Source organism: Salmo salar, chromosome ssa24, assembly GCF_905237065.1.
Source record: "Salmo salar chromosome ssa24, Ssal_v3.1, whole genome shotgun sequence".
NCBI classification, from domain to species: Eukaryota; Metazoa; Chordata; class Actinopteri; order Salmoniformes; family Salmonidae; genus Salmo; species Salmo salar.
In genome coordinates, this window is record NC_059465.1 from 36,833,950 (window position 1) to 36,856,630 (window position 22,681).

Here is a 22,681-nt window from a genome sequence, read left to right on the forward strand (position 1 = left end):
ACACTTCCTCTGCCTCTCAAAACCAGGCGGTCATTTTTGTCCTCTGCAGTGTTTCGCCTGTACAAAAAAGTCAATGAGACTCGGCCAAAAGGACAGTCAGAGAACAGTCAGCGAGGCTCCTCTTTGATCCACTCCTCAGTGTAATGGTGGCCATTTTGCCTATCTACCCTCCCATTCACTTGTGTGGGGATGTGAGTGAAACAATATACAATGCCCCCCTACCACAGATGATCTAGTTATGAAGAGGGTGGAATATGGGGATGGTGGTGTCCCATTTCTGAGACGATAGGTGTGGGATGCATACTAATCATGGCCCCCTTTCTGCCATCCGAGCGCGAGATTGTTTGACAAAGGGCCACCAGATGTCCCCCACTGGCCCGCAGTTCCCCCAGAAGAAATGGGGTGTTATGAAAACGACATTCCCCAGCACAAAGGCCCACTGTTCTCATGGTTGGATGTCCAAGGGCTCTATTCAGTGTGTATCGCTGAAGCGTTACAGATTGTGTGATGGAAATGTAAAGGTAATTTCTGATTGAACCGACATATGCAGCGTTTACCGTGAATGTAGTCTCCTCTGGCGCGGGAACATTGCCTTTAAATTTCAATCACGTTGCAACGCTGAACTTCCGCCATACAGATTGAATAGAGCCCATAGTCTTCCTCTTTCCCCTTGACCCACCAAAGCACACTTTCAACGCCCATGTTTAGAGCCATACCTTCCATCCCACTCATATTCTTAACCAGTTGTTTTCAACGTGGATAGAGGTTGAATTGACGTCTGTAGCCCAGTGGGTCAGGCCCACAGTACTGAACCACTGGGCACAAACTGGTTGAATCAGCGTTGTTTCAAAGTAATTGGACAACGTATTGTGATGTGCAATCTACATGTAAAATACATTTCATTTTTTAAAAAGTCATCAATGTAAACTGTTGTTTTGAGGTGAAATTTCAACCACAGGATTATGCCATCATGGTAACCAAATTTCAACATAGACAAACCTTGTATAAAATATGTTGAATTTGTACCTTTAAAACAACGTCAGATTTTCAATGTTATATCCACTATCAGAAAACAAAACTTTAGGCTGGGCAGCACCTCCTACTGGAGAATTGATCTATCTACAGCTACCCCTTTGTTTTAACCAAGCCCAGCCCTGCTCAGCTATGATATTTGTAATTGACTATTACCAGTGTGCTATCTTGTGAGAATGATTGGTGAGAGATTTACACTTAAAAACGAAATAGATTCACTGTTGCTATCGAAAACATTCCAAGGGTAGGTTTAACAGAGCAAAGGAAATGTGACCATACTTTATCAATCATCAATAATGCTATTTAGGCCTATATAGCATTTGCAAAGTCATCAACAGAAATTGTTTGAATTCAATCCAGATGTCAACTATAAATAGGCAATACAATAGGCCTAGGGTTTCAAGCTCTAGTTGATTTCAAATGTAATGATATTTAGTGATATTGAATTAGGGTTGGTTGTCAACGCAACCAAATATCAACATTTGAAGGAGATGTATCTTCTGCTTGGATAGTTCCATCTGTGCCACTGAGTTGGTCTGGCTTTAATTCCAGTTTGTCTACCAATAAAAACATAATATGTTGGATTCACTTCTCCATCTCAACCAAAAATCTAAGTTAAAGAATAAGACTAAATCAAACTTTATTAGTACCATTCACATTCAATATAATGTTATCCAGGTCATTTGGTTCTGCTATTAGACGAAGCACAGTGATATCACATTAATCTGTTGTTTAAATAAATAAAATATCTGACACTGTATTCCCATTTCAACTGTGCTGTTTTAAATGGTTGAAAGCGCAGTGATAGACATTTGGGTGACAACTAAACCAAAATTCAGACATTGTTTTTCCATTGGAATTTGGTTGTGCTTTTAGATGGTTGAAAGCATAGTGATAACACATTGGAAATGTAACTAACTTTTGGCTGTCTTTTGGAGTGTGTGAATATAGGATGTAATCGCATTGATCAACATCTCAACCAAATATTACCAATTATCCACGTTGAAATGACATGGTGTGCCCAGTGGGGAGTGTGTTTGCTCTCACCTTGGACTCCATGTTTGTTCATGGCAGTGTGAGGGTTCTCTCTGTGGGGAGTTTCAATATGTTTTTTAGAAGTTGCAGTGCCAGATAGAGTGCAGTGAAGATGAGAGTCGGCCTGCTGTATATTTAAGAGCTCTCCCACATCTGATGGGACTAGTGTGGCTCTCTTTTAATGGGGAAATGGAGGTAGGCCAGCAGGAAACTAATGGGGACTTGCTCTGACATGAGCCCAGGTGCAGACAGTGTTTGACTGCTGGTGTTGACACAGAGACAGCTCCAGCATTGTCCTGCCAGGATGTCTGCATGACGCATGGCTTGGCTCTGTCTTATCTCAGCTGGAGCTCTTCTGGCTCTGCTGGCACTCTGCTGGAATCACTTCCCAGTTAGCACATAATGTTCTGAGAACCATGTTTCTTCGAACTTGGTGAGAGCGTGGTTGTCCTATGGTTATTTTTGCGTACAACCTCCCCACAACATTCTGGGAATGGTGCTTTGGAATGTTCTCAGCACATTTAAGGAACTTGAGAAAAAACATTGTTTTATCTGTATTTCATTACTTTAACAGAATGTTTCCTAAAAGTTCAAACATGGTTACATTTAATTTCAATTTTGGTCACGTTCTAGGAAAGTTCAACTGGTTTGACATTGGGAATGTTCTCGGAGAAAAGGAGATTAGCACCGAGAGAGGGTGGAGCTTCTCCAAATGTTACGCTCTCTAGATGAATTATTCAATTTAGGCTGCAGCACTGATAACATAACTTAGGTTTCCTCCTCTAGGAGATGTGCGGAGCCCCAGGAAACCTATATAAGTGGATTCATTTCTGAAATTCTGTTCCTTCAGACTTTATTCAGTTTCGTTAATGAGAGAGGAAGCTACTGTGCAGGTTGGTAGTTATAATTAAATCCAGACAGCGGCTGTTGTTTCACACTGTGATTAAAACCACATTCACACAGTCATCTCTAACAAATGAATGCCAAAAGTGGTTACAGTGTTGAGCACGGTCACCTTTCCCTTCTCAAACGAGCGTGTCAGTCTCTCAGAGCCACGGTCAGTCAAACACAGTCTGGCTGAAAGGCAGTTAACCCTTGAGTTTATGGGTTCCATATGTGAGAAGGAAAGCCTCTTTTCCCACATAGGTCTTGTCTGTGCTTTAATGAGTGTTAGTATAGATTTCCTGTGGCTGAACACTATGCTTAATTGACCTGAACAGCAGAGTAACTTTGCACTCCCTTTCCCAGGAACAAAAAGGTTTTTGTCTGGGCGGCAGAAGCAGCACTCTCAACCATTGTTGACTGTTTCTGTCTGACAGAGCAAATAGCCCCTTTGTATATTGTTATATTCTTCCAGTTTGAACAAAGTTTAGACAAAGACGCCTGCGGTTTCAGATTCGCTGGGGGGTGTGCGGGGTGGGGCTGGGGGTGAAGGGGTGGGGCGGTTGAATGGTTGTTGATGAGAGCCTGTCTATCTCGTCTGTTTCAGGGATCACATATACACGGTGGATACAGACACCGCCAACTCTGAGGAGATCTTTTTCAGCAAGGTGAGTGTTCTTTTTGAGGATGTGTTGTTCTGCACCGTTCTGCGGGTGGCTGTCCCGTACGCTGGCATAATCACCTGCCAGGTCATCCTGTCCAGCCCCAATCCAGCGGCCGTCTAGCGTGAGACACTGCAGCGCCATGACCCCACTAAGCACATTATCCCATCAGGCATCAAACCGCATGCGTCATCTCTGCTCAGAGGGATGGGGCCAAGGGAGAAACCGGAGATTTATGTACATATGTAACAACCCCCAACCCCCGCCTCCACCTCCTCCGCAGTATCTGTTTGTTCCACCTAGTGTAATCAGAGCAAGCTGGATCAAAGAGACTGAGACAGAGAGATTGATCACTGAGACCCTGTTTAGTCTTTAATCACTGGCCAGGCGCCAAACATGCTGTAGTGTAGTATAGAGGCTGACCTATAGGACAGAGGCAGAGTTGAGCCAATCAAGCGAGCTAACTGGTGCTCCAGGCTCTCTCTCTCTCTCTCTCTCTCTCTTGAGGAATGATCGCCAGGGTAACTAAACAGATCTCCATTGATTCCCCATCAATTTCCTCTCCACAGAAACTGACATGGAAGTCCAGACAGGCAGACGTGGACACCTGCCGAATGAAGGGGAAGCACAAGGTAGAGAGACTATTCTTTCCTCCTCCTCACCGTACGTACCGCAGGTCATACCACACATAATAATAAACTGAAGCTAGGAGGTTTTCCTGACCACGGGGACCTCACCAGTTAAGTGTATGTCCATATTCATATTACTTGAAATATTGTCATCTTTGAATGCCTTGCTGTCTCACATTCTTCTGAATGAATATGTGAAATTAATATTTCAATGTATTTTATTTTATAATGGATTGGGAAAAAATACACCAGTTGTCTTTATTGTATAATTAATGTTATTGTGCGTGTTTTTGTTTTCTGTGCATTCGACATTCTGTTCAAAGAAAACACTGTACAGGTAGTAGCATTCCAGGAACATGGACTAGTCAGTCGCCATCATTCATTCCTTTGTACGTGGCTGTCCATGTGGTTTTGCTCTAGTTCCAGCACAACAATGAATCATTCACAATATACATTTCCCCCCCTCTTCTCTTCCTAAGGATGAATGTCACAATTTCATCAAGGTCCTCCTGCAGCAAAACGATGACTCCTTGTTTGTGTGTGGAACAAATGCTTTCAACCCCTCCTGTCGAACTTACAAGGTACAGCTCACATTGCTCTCTATCCATGCTCTGACTTCACCTGCTAAGAATTTGCTGCAAACACAGTGCTGTATTTCAACCATATGGGGACGACATAAGGAAGAAGAGGTGTGGAGAGATGAACATTGATGGATTACTTTCAAAAGCCCATGGTCAGATGTGTCCTTTTTTCCAGGTGTAGTTTGACACATTTCATTTTAAATCAGGGAAATCTACACTGACAGAGAGTGTAGGCACAGCAGTTCTGTTGAAATAGGATCAAGGCAGACGGCCGCCTCGGTTGCCAAGGCATTTTTGGAATAGATTCAAGATATCCTGGCTTTGGCAGAGTTATTAAGCGTCTTTAAACATGAACACCATCTTATTAAGATATCTACTGTCATCCTTAGGAAAGAAAACTCTAGAAGGCTGGCTTTGTTGACATGTTAGGAAATGAATTGACGCCACAGTGAACTTGATTTGAAGGTGCTGTTGTGAGACATCAGGGGGTTGTTGTTTATCGCGAGGTATGTTTACTGCCGAACAAGAGTCTTTGCTTCATTGACTTTTTGGTTCAGCGAAGCACAGAAAAGGGCTTGTGTTCTCACTCAAGTATTCTTTAAAGAAAACAGAATTTATGCCCACATTTTGTAGGCATGGTTAGTTTTACAGTTTCTCTGCTCCCATTTCAGGTGCTTCTCATTGTTATTAGTGTTATACTGTCTGCGGAAAGCTGACATCCTCACTGACATACCGTAACACGTAACGAGAGGTGCTGTAAAATGTGTAAACGTTATGGCGAAGAGGTGAAATAAACAGGCTGTTGGCCATTGGCAGGCTCTCCCAAACAACCGATTTCAGGCTTTTGAGGTGCCCGCTGGGTGCATCCAGTCAGCCTGGTTCTGGTCGAGGGGGAGGGAGTATGTGTGCGCATGCATCCACCTTGGCCACAGTTTGCCTTTCCATCTCGCCGGCCTGACAGGCCTGAAAAGAGCTTCTGTTTTTGGGCCAAACTCATCCCACATTAATCAGAGCCATGAGGAGGGGGGAAGATATACAAATGTTACTGTCAACAGCAGCTACACAACCCCCCCCCCCACTCCCTCGCTTCTCTCCCCTCCCAAGGGTCCATCTGCAAGCCAGCTCCTCTGTCGGCGCCGACACTTGTGTACCCGGACCGTTCAGACAGACACCTTGGCAGCCGTGGGCCGCTCCCCAGAGCCGAAGCACAGCTCGCTTTGTGTAATAAAGCCTCCCTCCCCAGCTGCCTGATGTACGACTTGTGTCCATTACATCACCTGTTGCCGGGCGGAGCAGGGGAGTGCTGCTGAGAGGCCCTGTTGATATTGATCAGCCGTGGTGTATAGCCCCCCCACCTCCTGTATAGCCCCAGCCCCAGTCCCTGCCTCAGCTCCTGCCTCATCCCCTGCCTCAGCCTGACCCCTGCCTCACCCCTGCATCAGCCCCTGCATCAGCCCCTGCCTCAGCCTCACCCCCGCCTCAGCTCCTGCCTCTGCATTAGCTTCGCCTTAGCCTCACCCCTTGCCTCAGCCCCTGCCTCAGCCCCTGCCTCAATCTCACCCCCTGCCTCACCCCTAGCCTCAGCCCCTGCCTCAGCCCCTGCCTCAATCTCACCCCCTGCCTCACCCCCTGACTCAGTCTCATCCCCTGCCTCAGTCCCAACCCCTGCCCCAGCCTGAGCCTGACAGGTAGCTGAGAGATGGAGCATGGCTGTCTCAGTGGGAGAGTCAGTGCACTGAATATGTGCACACTCTGATTTACCATAGCAGTGATAAACCCTGTACGATAACAACATAGACATGCAATGACAAGGCCCCTTTCCAGTGTGGAAGCAACCAATTAAAATGCATTTGAGGGCCATGCTAGAGATATGTTTATTTTCTATTTGTATTATTAATTTGCACACAGGGCCTTAATCCTTGAGTTAATTAATTCATTTACATCCTCAAGGATAGGTCTAGCTTCCCATGTGTTTAATTGTTTATGGAAAAATACAATTGTTTTTTCAGGAGCGACAACATAACTGCGTATCCCTTTCCTCTTTGCTGCTTGATAGAGGATTGACTACAAAAAAATCTCACGATTGCCTGGGAGTCTCTTCCTTCTGTTCAAATGGCAGGAATAGATCACTGACAGAGAGCCAAGCACACAGTAGACAGAGGTCATTGCCATGGTGAAATTAAACAGGCAAGAGTGGGGCCTCCCTCCCTCCCCCTCCCTCCCTCCACCCCCCCCCTCAGTGATAGTGCTTCAACCCCCACAGTGATAGCATAGTGCCTCAACCCCCACAGTGATAGCATAGTGCCTCAACAACCACAGTGATAGCATAGTGCCTCAACCCCCCACAGTGATAGCATAGTGCCTCAACAACCACAGTGATAGCATAGTGCCTCAACCCCCCACAGTGATAGCATAGTGCCTCAACAACCACAGTGATAGCATAATGCCTCAACAACCACAGTGATAGCATAGTGCCTCAACAACCACAGTGATAGCATAGTGCCTCAACCCCCCACAGTGATAGCATAGTGCCTAAACCCCCCCACAGTGATAGCATAGTGCCTCAACAACCACAGTGATAGCATAGTGCCTCAACAACCACAGTGATAGCATAATGCCTCAACCCCCCCACAATGATAGCATAGTGCCTCAACAACCACAGTGATAGCATAGTGCCTCAACAACCATAGTGATAGCATAGTGCCTCAACAACCACAGTGATAGCATAGTGCCTCAACCCCCACAGTGATAGCATAGTGCCTCAACCCCCCACAATGATAGCATAGTGCCTCAACCCCCCCACAGTGATAGCATAGTGCCTCAACAACCACAGTGATAGCATAGTGCCTCAACCCCCCACAGTGATAGCATAGTGCCTCAACAACCACAGTGATAGCATAATGCCTCAACAACCACAGTGATAGCATAGTGCCTCAACAACCACAGTGATAGCATAGTGCCTCAACCCCCCCACAGTGATAGCATAGTGCCTAAACCCCCCCACAGTGATAGCATAGTGCCTCAACAACCACAGTGATAGCATAGTGCCTCAACAACCACAGTGATAGCATAATGCCTCAACCCCCCCACAATGATAGCATAGTGCCTCAACAACCACAGTGATAGCATAGTGCCTCAACAACCATAGTGATAGCATAGTGCCTCAACAACCACAGTGATAGCATAGTGCCTCAACCCCCACAGTGATAGCATAGTGCCTCAACCCCCCACAATGATAGCATAGTGCCTCAACCCCCCACAGTGATAGCATAGTGCCTCAACAACCACAGTGATAGCATAGTGCCTCAACAACCACAGTGATAGCATAGTGCCTCAACAACCACAGTGATAGCATAGTGCCTCAACAACCACAGTGATAGCATAGTGCCTCAACAACCACAGTGATAGCATAGTGCCTCAACCCCCCACAGTGATAGCATAGTGCCTCAACCCCCCACAGTGATAGCATAGTGCCTCAACCCCCACAGTGATAGCATAGTGCCTCAACCCCCCCACAGTGATAGCATAGTGCCTCAACAACCACAGTGATAGCATAGTGCCTCAACAACCACAGTGATAGCGTAGTGCCTCAACCCCCACAGTGATAGCATAGTGCTTCAACAACCACAGTGATAGCATAGTGCCTCAACCCCCCTACAGTGATAGCATAGTGCCTCAACCCCCCACAGTGATAGCATAGTGCCTCAACAACCACAGTGATAGCATAATGCCTCAACCCCCCCACAGTGATAGCATAGTGCCTCAATCCCCCACAATGATAGCATAGTGCCTCAACAACCACAGTGATAGCATAGTGCCTCAACAACCACAGTGATAGCGTAGTGCCTCAACAACCACAGTGATAGCATAGTGCCTCAACAACCACAGTGATAGCGTAGTGCCTCAACCCCCACAGTGATAGCATAGTGCTTCAACAACCACAGTGATAGCATAGTGCCTCAACCCCCCCACAGTGATAGCATAGTGCCTCAACCCCCCACAGTGATAGCATAGTGCCTCAACAACCACAGTGATAGCATAATGCCTCAACCCCCCCACAGTGATAGCATAGTGCCTCAATCCCCCACAATGATAGCATAGTGCCTCAACAACCACAGTGATAGCATAGTGCCTCAACAACCACAGTGATAGCGTAGTGCCTCAACCCCCACAGTGATAGCATAGTGCTTCAACAACCACAGTGATAGCATAGTGCCTCAACCCCCCCACAGTGATAGCATAGTGCCTCAACCCCCCACAGTGATAGCATAGTGCCTCAACAACCACAGTGATAGCATAATGCCTCAACCCCCCCACAGTGATAGCATAGTGCCTCAATCCCCCACAATGATAGCATAGTGCCTCAACAACCACAGTGATAGCATAGTGCCTCAACCCCCCACAGTGATAGCATAGTGCCTCAACCCCCCACAGTGATAGCATAGTGCCTCAACCCCCACAGTGATAGCATAGTGCCTCAACCCCCCCACAGTGATAGCATAGTGCCTCAACAACCACAGTGATAGCATAGTGCCTCAACAACCACAGTGATAGCGTAGTGCCTCAACCCCCACAGTGATAGCATAGTGCTTCAACAACCACAGTGATAGCATAGTGCCTCAACCCCCCACAGTGATAGCATAGTGCCTCAACCCCCCACAGTGATAGCATAGTGCCTCAACAACCACAGTGATAGCATAATGCCTCAACCCCCCACAGTGATAGCATAGTGCCTCAATCCCCCACAATGATAGCATAGTGCCTCAACAACCACAGTGATAGCATAGTGCCTCAACAACCACAGTGATAGCGTAGTGCCTCAACAACCACAGTGATAGCATAGTGCCTCAACCCCCACAGTGATAGCATAGTGCCTCTACCCCCACAGTGATAGCATAGTGCCTCAACCCCCCACAATGATAGCATAGTGCCTCAACCCCCCACAGTGATGGCATAATGCCTCAACAACCACAGTGATAGCATAATGCCTCAACAACCACAGTGATAGCATAGTGCCTCAACCCCCCACAGTGATAGCATAGTGCCTCAACAACCACAGTGATAGCATAGTGCCTCAACAACCACAGTGATAGCATAGTGCCTCAACAACCACAGTGATAGCATAGTGCCTCAACAACCACAGTGATAGCATAGTGCCTCAACCCCCCTCAGTGATAGCATAGTGCCTCAACAACCACAGTGATAGCATAGTGCCTCAACAACCACAGTGATAGCATAGTGCCTCAACAACCACAGTGATAGCATAGTGCCTCAACAACCACAGTGATAGCATAGTGCCTCAACAACCACAGTGATAGCATAGTGCCTCAACCCCCCACAGTGATAGCATAGTGCCTCAACCCCCACAGTCATAGCATAGTGCCTCAACCCCCCACAGTGATAGCATAGTGCCTCAACAACCACAGTGATAGCATAGTGCCTCAACAACCACAGTGATAGCATAGTGCCTCAACAACCACAGTGATAGCATAGTGCCTCAACAACCACAGTGATAGCATAGTGATAGCATAGTGCCTCAACCCCCCACAGTGATAGCATAGTGATAGCATAGTGCCTCAACCCCCCACAGTGATAGCATAGTGCCTCAACAACCACAGTGATAGCATAGTGCCTCAACCCCCACAGTGATAGCATAGTGCCTCAACCCCCACAGTGATAGCATAGTGCCTCAACCCCCCACAGTGATAGCATAGTGCCTCAACAACCACAGTGATAGCATAGTGGCTCAACCCCCCACAGTGATAACATAGTGCCTCAACAACCACAGTGATAGCATAGTGCCTCAACAACCACAGTGATAGCATAGTGCCTCAACCCCCCACAGTGATAGCATAGTGCCTCAACCACCCATACTGATAGCATAGTGCCTCAACAACCACAGTGATAGCGTAGTGCCTCAACAACCACAGTGATAGCATAGTGCCTCAACAACCACAGTGATAGCATAGTGCCTCAACAACCACAGTGATAGCATAGTGCCTCAACAACCACAGTGATAGCATAGTGCCTCAACAACCACAGTGATAGCATAGTGCCTCAACCCCCCACAGTGATAGCATAGTGCCTCCACAACCACAGTGATAGCATAGTGATAGCATAGTGCCTCAACCCCCCACAGTGATAGCATAGTGCCTCAACAACCACAGTGATAGCATAGTGCCTCAACAACCACAGTGATAGCATAGTGCCTCAACAACCACAGTGATAGCGTAGTGCCTCAACAACCACAGTGATAGCGTAGTGCCTCAACCCCCCACAGTGATAGCATAGTGCCTCAACAACCACAGTGATAGCATAGTGCCTCAACAACCACAGTGATAGCATAGTGCCTCAACAACCACAGTGATAGCATAGTGCCTCAACAACCACAGTGATAGCATAGTGCCTCAACCCCCCACAGTGATAGCATAGTGCCTCAACAACCACAGTGATAGCATAGTGATAGCATAGTGCCTCAACAACCACAGTGATAGCATAGTGCCTCAACCCCCACAGTGATAGCATAGTGCCTCAACCCCCACAGTGATAGCATAGTGCCTCAACCCCCACAGTGATAGCATAGTGCCTCAACCCCCCACAGTGATAGCATAGTGCCTCAACAACCACAGTGATAGCATAGTGCCTCAACCCCCCCACAGTGATAGCATAGTGCCTCAACCCCCCCACAGTGATAGCATAGTGCCTCAACCCCCCCACAGTGATAGCATAGTGCCTCAACAACCACAGTGATAGCATAGTGCCTCAACAACCACAGTGATAGCATAGTGCCTCAACCCCCCACAGTGATAGCATAGTGCCTCAACCCCCCACAGTGATAGCATAGTGCCTCAACAACCCACAGTGATAGCATAGTGCCTCAACAACCACAGTGATAGCGTAGTGCCTCAACAACCACAGTGATAACATAGTGCCTCAACAACCACAGTGATAGCATAGTGCCTCAACAACCACAGTGATAGCATAGTGCCTCAACAACCACAGTGATAGCATAGTGCCTCAACCCCCCACAGTGATAGCATAGTGCCTCCACAACCACAGTGATAGCATAGTGATAGCATAGTGCCTCAACCCCCCACAGTGATAGCATAGTGATAGCATAGTGCCTCAACCCCCCACAGTGATAGCATAGTGCCTCAACAACCACAGTGATAGCATAGTGCCTCAACAACCACAGTGATAGCATAGTGCCTCAACAACCACAGTGATAGCGTAGTGCCTCAACAACCACAGTGATAGCATAGTGCCTCAACCCCCCACAGTGATAGCATAGTGCCTCAACCCCCCCACAGTGATAGCATAGTGCCTCAACAACCACAGTGATAGCATAGTGCCTCAACAACCACAGTGATAGCATAGTGCCTCAACAACCACAGTGATAGCATAGTGCCTCAACAACCACAGTGATAGCATAGTGCCTCAACAACCACAGTGATAGCATAGTGCTTCAACAACCCACAGTGATAGCATAGTGCCTCAACAACCCACAGTGATAGCATAGTGCCTCAACCCCCACAGTGATAGCATAGTGCCTCAACCCCCCACAGTGATAGCATAGTGCCTCAACAACCACAGTGATAGCATAGTGCCTCAACAACCACAGTGATAGCATAGTGCTTCAACAACCACAGTGATAGCGTAGTGCCTCAACAACCCACAGTGATAGCATAGTGCCTCAACCCCCACAGTGATAGCATAGTGCCTCAACCCCCCACAGTGATAGCATAGTGCCTCAACAACCACAGTGATAGCATAGTGCCTCAACAACCACAGTGATAGCATAGTGCCTCAACCCCCCACAGTGATAGCATAGTGCCTCAACCCCCACAGTGATAGCATAGTGCCTCAACCCCCCACAGTGATAGCATAGTGCCTCAACCCCCCACAGTGATAGCATAGTGCCTCAACCCCCCACAGTGATAGCATAGTGCCTCAACCCCCCACAGTGATAGCATAGTGCCTCAACCCCCCACAGTGATAGCATAATGCCTCAACCCCCCCACAGTGATAGCATAGTGCCTCAACCCCCCACAGTGATAGCATAGTGCCTCAACCCCCCACAGTGATAGCATAGTGCCTCAACAACCACAGTGATAGCATAGTGCCTCAACCCCCCACAGTGATAGCATAGTGCCTCAACAACCACATTGATAGCATAGTGCCTCAACAACCACAGTGATAGCATAGTGCCTCAACAACCACAGTGATAGCATAGTGCCTCAACAACCACAGTGATAGCATAGTGCCTCAACAACCACAGTGATAGCATAGTGCCTCAACAACCACAGTGATAGCATAGTGCCTCAACAACCACAGTGAAACAGTTGAAATTACTGCCCTCAGACTAGTGACATCATATCAGTAATAGAACAACTTTCCCTGTCTCGAAAATGTGTATCTTTTAAAAGGGCCTCTGTTTATACAATTACTCATATCTTGATAGCTGAGAGAAAAATCCAATGCTGGTGCTGGTTGTCGTAATGTAAGGTCAAAAGTAATTTTCCCTGCCACATCAGCTTCAACTATTTCTCTGGCAGCGCTCTCAGCACTCAGTGAGAGTGTGTGACCGTTTTAGTGGGCAGATGATAGGTGTTTCCACAGAGACAGGAATAGAAAACAAAATGGCCTCTTTAGAGACCAAAAAGTGCGGTGTAAGCGCGTCACCTTTCTTAGAAAACTGCAGTCTTTGTGAGAGAAAACGCCTCTTTGTAACTCTGTTAGTGACCTTGACTTCAGCCCAGTGACCTTGACTTCAGCCCAGTGACCTTGACCTCAGCGCAGTGATCTTGACCTCAGCGCAGTGACCTTGACCTCAGACCAGTGACCTTGACCTCATCCCAGTGATCTTGACCTCAGCCCGTACTTTGTATGAAAGACTGTAGTCGTGCCCACTGGGGATGACACGGCACCCATGGGGGAGGTAACTGACCTTTCACCCGGATATGATCCTCAGCCACTACCACTCCACTGTTGTGTTAAATATGATGCCATGGAAAATGCTTTATTTTCAATGAGGATAGGGTTGGGTTGGGATTTCAATGGTTTGGGTTGGGATTTCAATGGGTTTGGTTGGGATTTCAATGGGTTGGTTTGGGATTTCAATGGGTAGGTTTGGGATTTCAATGGATTGGGTTGGGATTTCAATGGGTTGGGTTGGGATTTCTCTGGGTTGGGTTGGGATTTCTTTGGGGTTGGGTTGGGATCTCAATGGATTGGTTTGGGATTTCAATGGATTGGTTTGTGATTTCAATGGGTTGTGGGATGGGGTGGGGTGGGATGGGGTGGGGTGGGGATGGGGTGGGGTGGGGGTGGGATGGGGTGGGGTGGGGTGGGGGTGGGATGGGGATGGGGTGGGGATGGGATGGGGTGGGGTGGGGGTGGGATGGGGTGGGGTGGGGTTGGGATGGGGTGGGGTGGGGGTGGGATGGGGATGGGGATGGGGTGGGGATGGGGTGGGGTGGGATGGGGTGGGGTGGGGTTGGGATGGGGTGGGGTTGTGGATGGGGTGGGGTTGGGAGGGGGTGGGATGGGGTGGGGTGGGGTTGGGATGGGGTGGGGTGGGGTGGGATGGGGTGGGGTGGGGTGGGGTGGGGTGGGATGGGGTGGGGTGGGGTTGGGATGGGGTGGGGTGGGGTGGGATGGGGTGGGATGGGGTGGGGTGGGGTTGGGATGGGGTGACTGCTAGCTTTTGGGTGGATTTTCCTCTGACCCTTTTTCTCTCTCCACTGTAGATGGACACCATGGATGCTGTAGGGGAGGACATCAGTGGGATGGCGCGGTGCCCATATGATGCCAAGCACTCCAACGTCGCCCTGTTCGCTGGTGAGAGACCTTAACTAATGTGTTACTGGAATGTGGATGTGGTCTGGGAAAATGTAGGTTACCTTTTTAGTCTAAAGAAGTAACCTAAAGAATCTTGCATTACCACATCAACATGAGTGAAATGTATGCATTACGTTAAGTGTTTAATGTACAGTGTCTATTTTATGTACAGCAGTACTGTGTGTCTAAGACAATATCTCCCTCTGGGAAATGACAGTTAATCTTATCATATTCAACCAAGGACATTAAACTAGTTGTATGAATGATATGTCAAGATCATTTTAAATTCCACTGTATCTCTCAGTAATCATGTCATTATACAAGGCATATCACTTCAAAGATGAGCCTTTTCCTTTAGTCATTAAACATTAGCTGGATAGGGAAGTCTTTCTCTTTTTGAGCGTAACGTTGCATTAGAAACACTAGGGTGCATTTAATACTCTGTGGCCTATTTTAATAGTAATACACTAGCAGTAGGTCAGTAATAAGGGGCAGTCTGTTACATGCTGTTGAACAAATTGTTGAACTCTGGGCCAATTTGTTCTGTGTTTCTGGGAGGAATCTGCTGCTTGGCAGATGTAAGTTTGTGGGCAGCTTGGAAACACATGAAGCTATTGTGGTTTTACACCCCCCCCAAAAAACTGGAATATTCTCCCGAATCTGGGGATTAAAAATCAATAGAAAAGCCGAAACCCCGAATGAGTCAGCTTTCCGTTCGTGGGTTACAGCTCCTCCAGCCGAGGAGCCATAATAGTGATTCACTCTTACTGATATTCAGTGTGAACTGATTTATGGGATGTGAGTTTCTCTGTGTAAAGCCAACGCAGAGTAAATGCCTTTAGATGACCAGTTAATTTGTAGCAGCGGAATTGGAATGGGAATCTCTGAGTAATCAAGAGGGTTCTTTGCTATCCTTTCAATTATGTAGTTAAAGTTTCCAATGCAGCCATCCAATTGAAGCTGAGGGGCTGAGGTCATTCTCATTGTAGATACTGTTTGCATTGAGGTGTGTGTGTGTGTGTGTGTGTGTGTGTGTGTGTGTGTGTGTGTGTGTGTGTGTGTGTGTGTGTGTGTGTGTGTGTGTGTGTGTGTGTGTGTGTGTGTGTGTGTGTGTTAAATGAGGATAGTTTTTGTGCGTTGCCATTCCTCTTGTCGTGTTTGTGTTTGTTCTGCCCATGACTGGTACAGTGGCCGACTTCTTATCCCTTATCCCTCTCTCTTCTCTCTCCAGATGGAAAGCTCTACTCCGCAACAGTAACAGATTTCCTAGCGATCGATGCAGTCATTTATCGTAGCCTTGGAGACAGCCCAACTTTGCGCACTGTCAAACACGACTCCAAATGTCTCAAAGGTGAGGAGAGTCATCGGATACAAAGGCCTGATGGTTGAAAGACAGAGACACAGACTCACCACAATGAGTGACGGGTTGGAAAACAAATCAGAGTTGATGCTGTCACTCTCATAACCAGTCCCATAGCAGTTATGTACTAAGTAAATAGGCCTCCTCTAGGAATGCCAACATGACCAGGTTGTCAAAGCTGAATGAATAGATCCCACATGTAAATAGCCCCTTAATAGAGATGATGGATTGAGCTACTGCCAGTGCTGTGCTTGGGCTGGGCCTCACTGTATGCTGTGATTGATACTTCAGGTATTGGATGTAAAATGGGTGTTGATCTGTTTTGTGATGATATGTCTGCTTTTTGTTTTTCAGAGCCGTATTTCGTACAGGCAGTTAACTACGGTGACTTCATCTACTTCTTCTATCGAGAAATTGGCATGGAGTACAACACAATGGGAAAGGTAAGCTGTCTGGGGCTGAGGGCTACATCCTCCTGAACAGGAGAGACAGGATGTGCTTTGTGAAGTAAACAGGAAGTGGGTGTATCAAGTATCTGGAAAGGCGGTCAGTATGACCAAAATGGTGAAACCTTTTTGATTTGCAGGATGTAGGCCTAAAAATAGTTGCAAATGCATGTCAGTGATGCCTGGAAAGCCATTTTGAAGTCTAAATATATTCTCTGACTCGCACTGCGTGCTACTGGTTAACCTGTTGCTTACTCTGGCTGTTTCCTCAAAGGATTTTGAAGTTTTTCTCCAAAATGAGACAGACAGGAATGGGAGGAAAGGAAAATGAGCTGATTCTTCATTCAAGGTTTTAGACTAAAGGGATATGAGACGTTTTGATTCATCCTTTCATTTCAGTTTGCATGGAGAAGGTTACATTGTATCCTATAAGGAAAATACGACATGGAAATGAATTACATAAACATTATATTATTTAGAATAATCGTGGAGCGGGGGAAAAAATATTTACACCCAATTCCGTCTGACGTGTTATACTGCACATGAATACAAAGTGAAATTCTCTGGTTATTTTGAAAGGAATATCACTATATAAGAAAGAATGCAGAGTGGTGTGACGTATGGTTTGGTGGGTGATGTGGGGTAGAGGAATGGTACTCCCTGATTCATTTATTTGACAATCTGAAACATAAGTTCCACAGTCATTAATAATGTGGGCTGTTGTATATTTATGCATGGTGAATATTTTTAAGACCATGGCTCTGGTCTGCGAGACCTGCTTAGTTACAGAGACCTAATAATCATAAGCTTTACCTTCTGTGAGTGTGCTGGTTGGCGCATAAGGAAACCAGCCAGACAACAGGTGTGTGTGTGTGTGTGTGTGTGTGTGTGTGTGTGTGTGTGTGTGTGTGTGTGTGTGTGTTGTCCAGGTGGTGTTCCCCCGGGTGGCCAGGGTGTGTAAGAATGACAAGGGCGGCTCCCAGAGAGTTCTGGAGAAACAGTGGACCTCCTTCCTGAAGACCCGTCTCAACTGCTCCATCCCGGGAGACTCCCACTTCTATTTCAACATCCTGCAGGCCGTCACCGACGTCATCCACATCAACGGTCGCGATGTCGTCATGGCAACCTTCTCCACACCTCACAACAGGTACGATTGTCCGGCGGCCACGCAAAAGGAAATCAATTTCCCAGGGTACCGCAGCGCGTAATTCACTGTCACAAGAGTTTTGGCACTTTTGTCAGGTGCATAATGTTATTCCTGCATAATGCATATTGAGAATGGAGAATCATTTAAGCAGGGAGTTTATATCTAAATATAAATTATAAAGGAGCTGTAGTACTGCAACATATTGTAAATCCCATTTTATGGCGTTTCTTAGGCAATAAGACAATTGCTTGTGACAATGCAATTGAGCATGGTTAATGGGCATTAAAAGTCAATGAAGCGGCTTGGAATTCCTATAAGCGCATTTGATCCGGGCATGAATTGCAGTTAGTGAGTGAAATGAGAGGGAACACATTTTGACTGGAGGTAGCATTCTGAATTTATTAGCTATTAATTTAACCAAGTGCTTTGGCAGCATGGCGTGCCTCTCGCTCTGAACATAGCCAACGCTGGCTGATTACTGAGATTTACAGTCTGGGCCACAAGGTTAGCAGAATAACAGCTCTGTAACCGTCACAATCCTGCCCTTGTACATGATGTCTTTCAATGCCAAGGCAGCTGAAATGCCCCTTTCGAAACGTCCAGGAAATAGACAAGTGATTCAGAGCTATGCTATGCACAGTTTGCACACAGTGGAATCATATCAATTGGACTGAGAAAAGTTCTTTTTTTGTGGGGGGTGATGTTTCTACAGCATTCCTGGGTCAGCTGTCTGTGCCTATGACATGGCTGATGTGGCCAACGCGTTCACGGGACGTTTTAAAGAGCAGAAGTCCCCGGATTCAACCTGGACACCTGTTCCTGAGGAGAAGGTTCCAAAACCAAGGTATGCCCCCCCAACCCCACCCCCACCCACCCACCCACCCAACCACACGCACGCACGCACGCACACACACACACACACCAGCAACAAACACACATTCAAAAACACACACACACCGGCAGCATGAAAGAAGTTCGATATCAGCAAATGAAGCATGAGATCATTTTCCAGATGGCTGCCTACTTCTACAAATGCACCAGCCTGATCAATCTCCATCTCTGCGTTCCTAATTACCCGGCAAAGAGCAGCTCCTTTTCTCTTGTGAAATGTACGTTTAAAAACCGTGATCTGTGGAGGGGGATGGTACTGTAATTGGTGTCTCTCCCCATATGGCTGGCGATAATGTGGAGCGCAACAGGATACCACCCCTGGTGATTAGCATAACATTATGTGTTTGTGTGAAACAAGGTCAGGTGTTAATGTGATCTGAAATCTACGTCTCGTTTATTCAATTTATTTTCTGTCGACGTTATCAGCAGACAAACAGAAGGGAGTTTTCACAACGTTGCCCAGGTTTTTATCCCCCACCCTCTTCTGCAGCAGCAGACATGTGATGTGTCTTCATCTCTGATCTGTCTCTGTTGCTTTTCATGTACTGTAGACCTTACTACATTGTGCACTGTCTACCATGGAAAATAATTGAATCACGGCCGGTTTCCATGCCAGGCCACAGAATCCACCCAAGTTATCCATCAAGAAAAGAAAGGTACCGCTCTACCGTAACAGTGCAGCAAAACCTTTTCAATAAAGCTATCAAGAGGTGAGATGTCTTCGAACGGATCTCCTATCAAAGGCAGCTTCACTTTTACAGGGCCTCCTCCTCTGCTACTCTGTCCTTGTAAAGAGATCAAATGGCTGCTCTCTGACTCCCACTGTCTGATTCCCTGATACTTTCATCCACTTCAGGCCCGGGTGTTGTGCTGGCACTCCGTCCGTAGAGAAGTACAAGGTGTCCAACGAGTTCCCTGATGACACCCTCAACTTCATCAAGCAGCACCCTCTCATGGATGAAGCTGTGCCCTCTATCACTAACAGGCCCTGGTTTCTCAAGACCATGGTGCGGTGAGTAAAGCCTCAATAGCTAGGATGTTACTGTAGTTAGCGCGCTAGCTAGGTCTGGGTTATAGGTGGTGTTTATCAAGGTTATACGTGCATTATGCATTACTATATTTGTAATTACCAGTGGTATCATTAAATACATAAATCTTAGCTACAATTTCTATAAAAATGTCATGGCACATAGCAAAGCGTTACGTTACATGTTGTTAAGAGGGTTATATACGTCAAAAGCAGGTACTTTTATAAGGCCATATGGTGGAAGGTGGTTTTATTATCTATGTCACAGCCTCTGTGTGTAGTACGACTCTAACACAGGAAGTCAGCTGCAAACTGAATCTGTAATAGGACCTTATCTCATATATACCCCAAAGGGACATTATAGAATTGTAGCTTTTGTTACAAATTTGACTATCAAAATCCTAGCAACTATGAAAACCTATTCCATTATATGTTCTAGTGGCTAGCCAGGCACAATCTGTATGGAGGTAGACTGGATTCAAGGATATCCCTCTTGAGATTTCCTATTATTCTGGACATTGTCCTTGAGGTTCTTGTTATTCTTAACGGGACAGAATCATCGACATACTGTAATACTTGAGATTACTGTTATTGTTGAAAAACCATGGGCTTAGTGAATAAAGACATTCAATGTCATTTCAAACCAGACAGTCTGAGTGGGAGAGAAGAAGGCCTTATCTTACTGATTTGATTGTGATGTGAGCATTTACTCAGATAATGTAAACGATTAAGTCGGTGCTTTCATTCCAGCGAAGGCATACACATGTTTTATATCTCATGACCTTGTGTGAAGAGATCTAGTCTTTCAATGGCAGAATGGAAAAGGATGTGTGGTCCACTAAATTGCTGAAAAATATATTTGTAATATATTTGTCTTTAATCCTTTCCATCTCACTGAATTAATAGCCGTGCAAATGTATTTGCATACGGATCTGCAGATTATACATGGTTTTGATAACAGTAGGAGCTCCATGATACAAATCTAATTGGAGATACTTAAGCAATAAGGCCCGAGGGGGTGTGGTATATGGCCAATATACAACGGCTAAGGGCTGTTCTTAAGCACGGCGCAACGCGGAGTGGCTGGATACAGTCCTTAGCCATGGTATATTGGCCATATACCACAAACCCCCGAGAAGCCTTATTGCTATTATAAACTGGTTACCAACGTCATTAGAGCAGTACAAATAAATGTTTTGTCATACCCGTGGTATACGGTATGATATAGCATGGCTGTTAGCCAATCAGCATTCAGGGCTCGAACCACCCAGTTTATAATACTAGATAACACACAGTGGAGTTCCGTCTTAAAATTAAGAAATTAGGTATAAATCCATAAACGTGTTCTTCCCGGTGTTCCATATCTGTTCTAGATACCGGCTGACCCGGATCGCTGTAGACAATGCAGCGGGACCCTATCAGAATCACACCGTCGTTTTCCTGGGATCAGAGAAGGGGATCATTCTTAAATTCCTGGCCAAGATGAACAGTGGTTTCCTGAATGACAGTCTCTTCCTTGAGGAGCTTAACGTGTATAACCCAGAGAAGTATGTATTCCATAAATTAGACACGCTACCCACCACAGCACCACGAACCCAGCACTACTAACCCAGCACTACTAACCCAGCACCACTACACCAGCACCACTACACCAGCACCACTACACCAGCACCACTCTCCCAGCACCACTCTACCAGCACCACTCTACCAGCACCACTCTCCCAGCACCACTACACCAGCACCACTACACCAGCACCACTACACCAGCACCACTACACCAGCACCACTACAACAGCATCACTACACCAGCACCACTAACCCAGCACCACTAACCCAGCACCACTAACCCAGCACCACTCTACCAGCACCACTAACCCAGCACCACTATCCCAGCACCACTATCCCAGCACCACTAACTCAGCACCACTAACCCAGCACCACTAACCCAGCACCACTAACCCAGCACCACTAACCCAGCACCACTATCCCAGCACCACTACACCAGCACCACCTTCCCAGGAACACAACACAAGCACCGCTATCCCAGCACCCCTACTCCAGCTCCCCTACTCCAGTTCCCCTACTCCAGCACCACTATTCCAGCACCACTATTCCAGCACCACAGCACCACTAACCCAGCCCCACTACACCAGCCCACCAGATGGCTACTCTATCATTTAAAGAGTTTCATCAGGTTACACTCTGCACTGACCACAGCTACTAAATTAAAGAGGCCGGTCCCGGATCTTCAGTAACACGGACTCAGACCACACAACTCTACTCTTACAAATGCAGTACGATTAAAGGAAACAGAGAGGGACTGCTAGTCATTCAATCCAGCCTGAGATCTCATCCTAATACATTATAAAGGGGCTTTTGGAATATTTGGAAAGGAAGTAAATGAGGGGAAAATGTGCCTGGGCCTTGCCAAAGCAAATAGATGAGAGGCTTGATGATAGGGTAGAGTCAATGAGAAGGGGATGAGAGGCAGGGCTTTTAAGGTGACAGGCGTTTGTGTTTGTTATCCAACGACGTAGAGTCATGTGACATGGGTGGGTGTGGGGTGAACGACAAGCCCCTTTTCTTCCTGGCGTGGGCAGAGCAGTCTCTGGCCCTCAGCCATCTGGACGGAGCGGATAGCGTAGGTGACTTTTCTGGGTGGGATCAGGATCTGGGTTTGGCCACCGCGCATTACATAGTGTAGATGGACTGTAAACCCTAATTGAGGGCTGTAATCCCGGGCTGGAGATAAATCCCTCCTCTAGGGTAGATGGATGCTCTGCACGGTGGGATTAGCGTGGACTCTCTTATGCCCTGCAGACAAAGATGCTATGGTGGGGCTTTGAGTGCCTATCAACAGAGAGAGACTGGGGCTGTTTGAAGTGTTCTGTTAGTGCTGACAAGTCCTGCTGTCTGTCTGTCTCTCTGCCCTGCCCCCAATCCAGGTGCAGCATCGACGGTGTGGATGACAAGCGGATTGTCAGCATGCAGATGGACAGCCAGGGACACTCTCTGTTTGTGGCCTTTTCCTCCTGTGTAGTCAAGGTGCCGCTCTCTCGCTGCGAGAAACATGGCAAATGCAAAAAGTAGGTTTATAAATTAAACCCTCCATCCATCCATTCTCTTAGAGTCAGGACTTTATTTGTGCG

At 46.9% G+C, this 22,681-nt stretch overlaps 1 protein-coding gene across 4 annotated transcripts in view; it reads left to right on the plus strand.

Annotated features, from left to right (window-relative positions):
• LOC106585847 (semaphorin-6A) overlaps positions 1 to 22,681 on the plus strand; it is a 107,530-nt gene that overhangs the window by 58,351 nt on the left and 26,498 nt on the right. For all 4 annotated transcript variants that reach the window (XM_014172532.2, XM_014172534.2, XM_014172533.2 and 1 more), the window contains exons 4-14: positions 3,557 to 3,617; positions 4,181 to 4,243; positions 4,720 to 4,821; positions 14,571 to 14,661; positions 15,893 to 16,012; positions 16,376 to 16,464; positions 17,397 to 17,614; positions 18,327 to 18,458; positions 19,362 to 19,517; positions 20,906 to 21,079; positions 22,478 to 22,618. In XM_014172532.2, the coding sequence (XP_014028007.1) occupies positions 3,557 to 3,617; positions 4,181 to 4,243; positions 4,720 to 4,821; positions 14,571 to 14,661; positions 15,893 to 16,012; positions 16,376 to 16,464; positions 17,397 to 17,614; positions 18,327 to 18,458; positions 19,362 to 19,517; positions 20,906 to 21,079; positions 22,478 to 22,618 (1,347 nt within the window). The remainder of the gene's footprint in view (positions 1 to 3,556; positions 3,618 to 4,180; positions 4,244 to 4,719; positions 4,822 to 14,570; positions 14,662 to 15,892; positions 16,013 to 16,375; positions 16,465 to 17,396; positions 17,615 to 18,326; positions 18,459 to 19,361; positions 19,518 to 20,905; positions 21,080 to 22,477; positions 22,619 to 22,681) is intronic.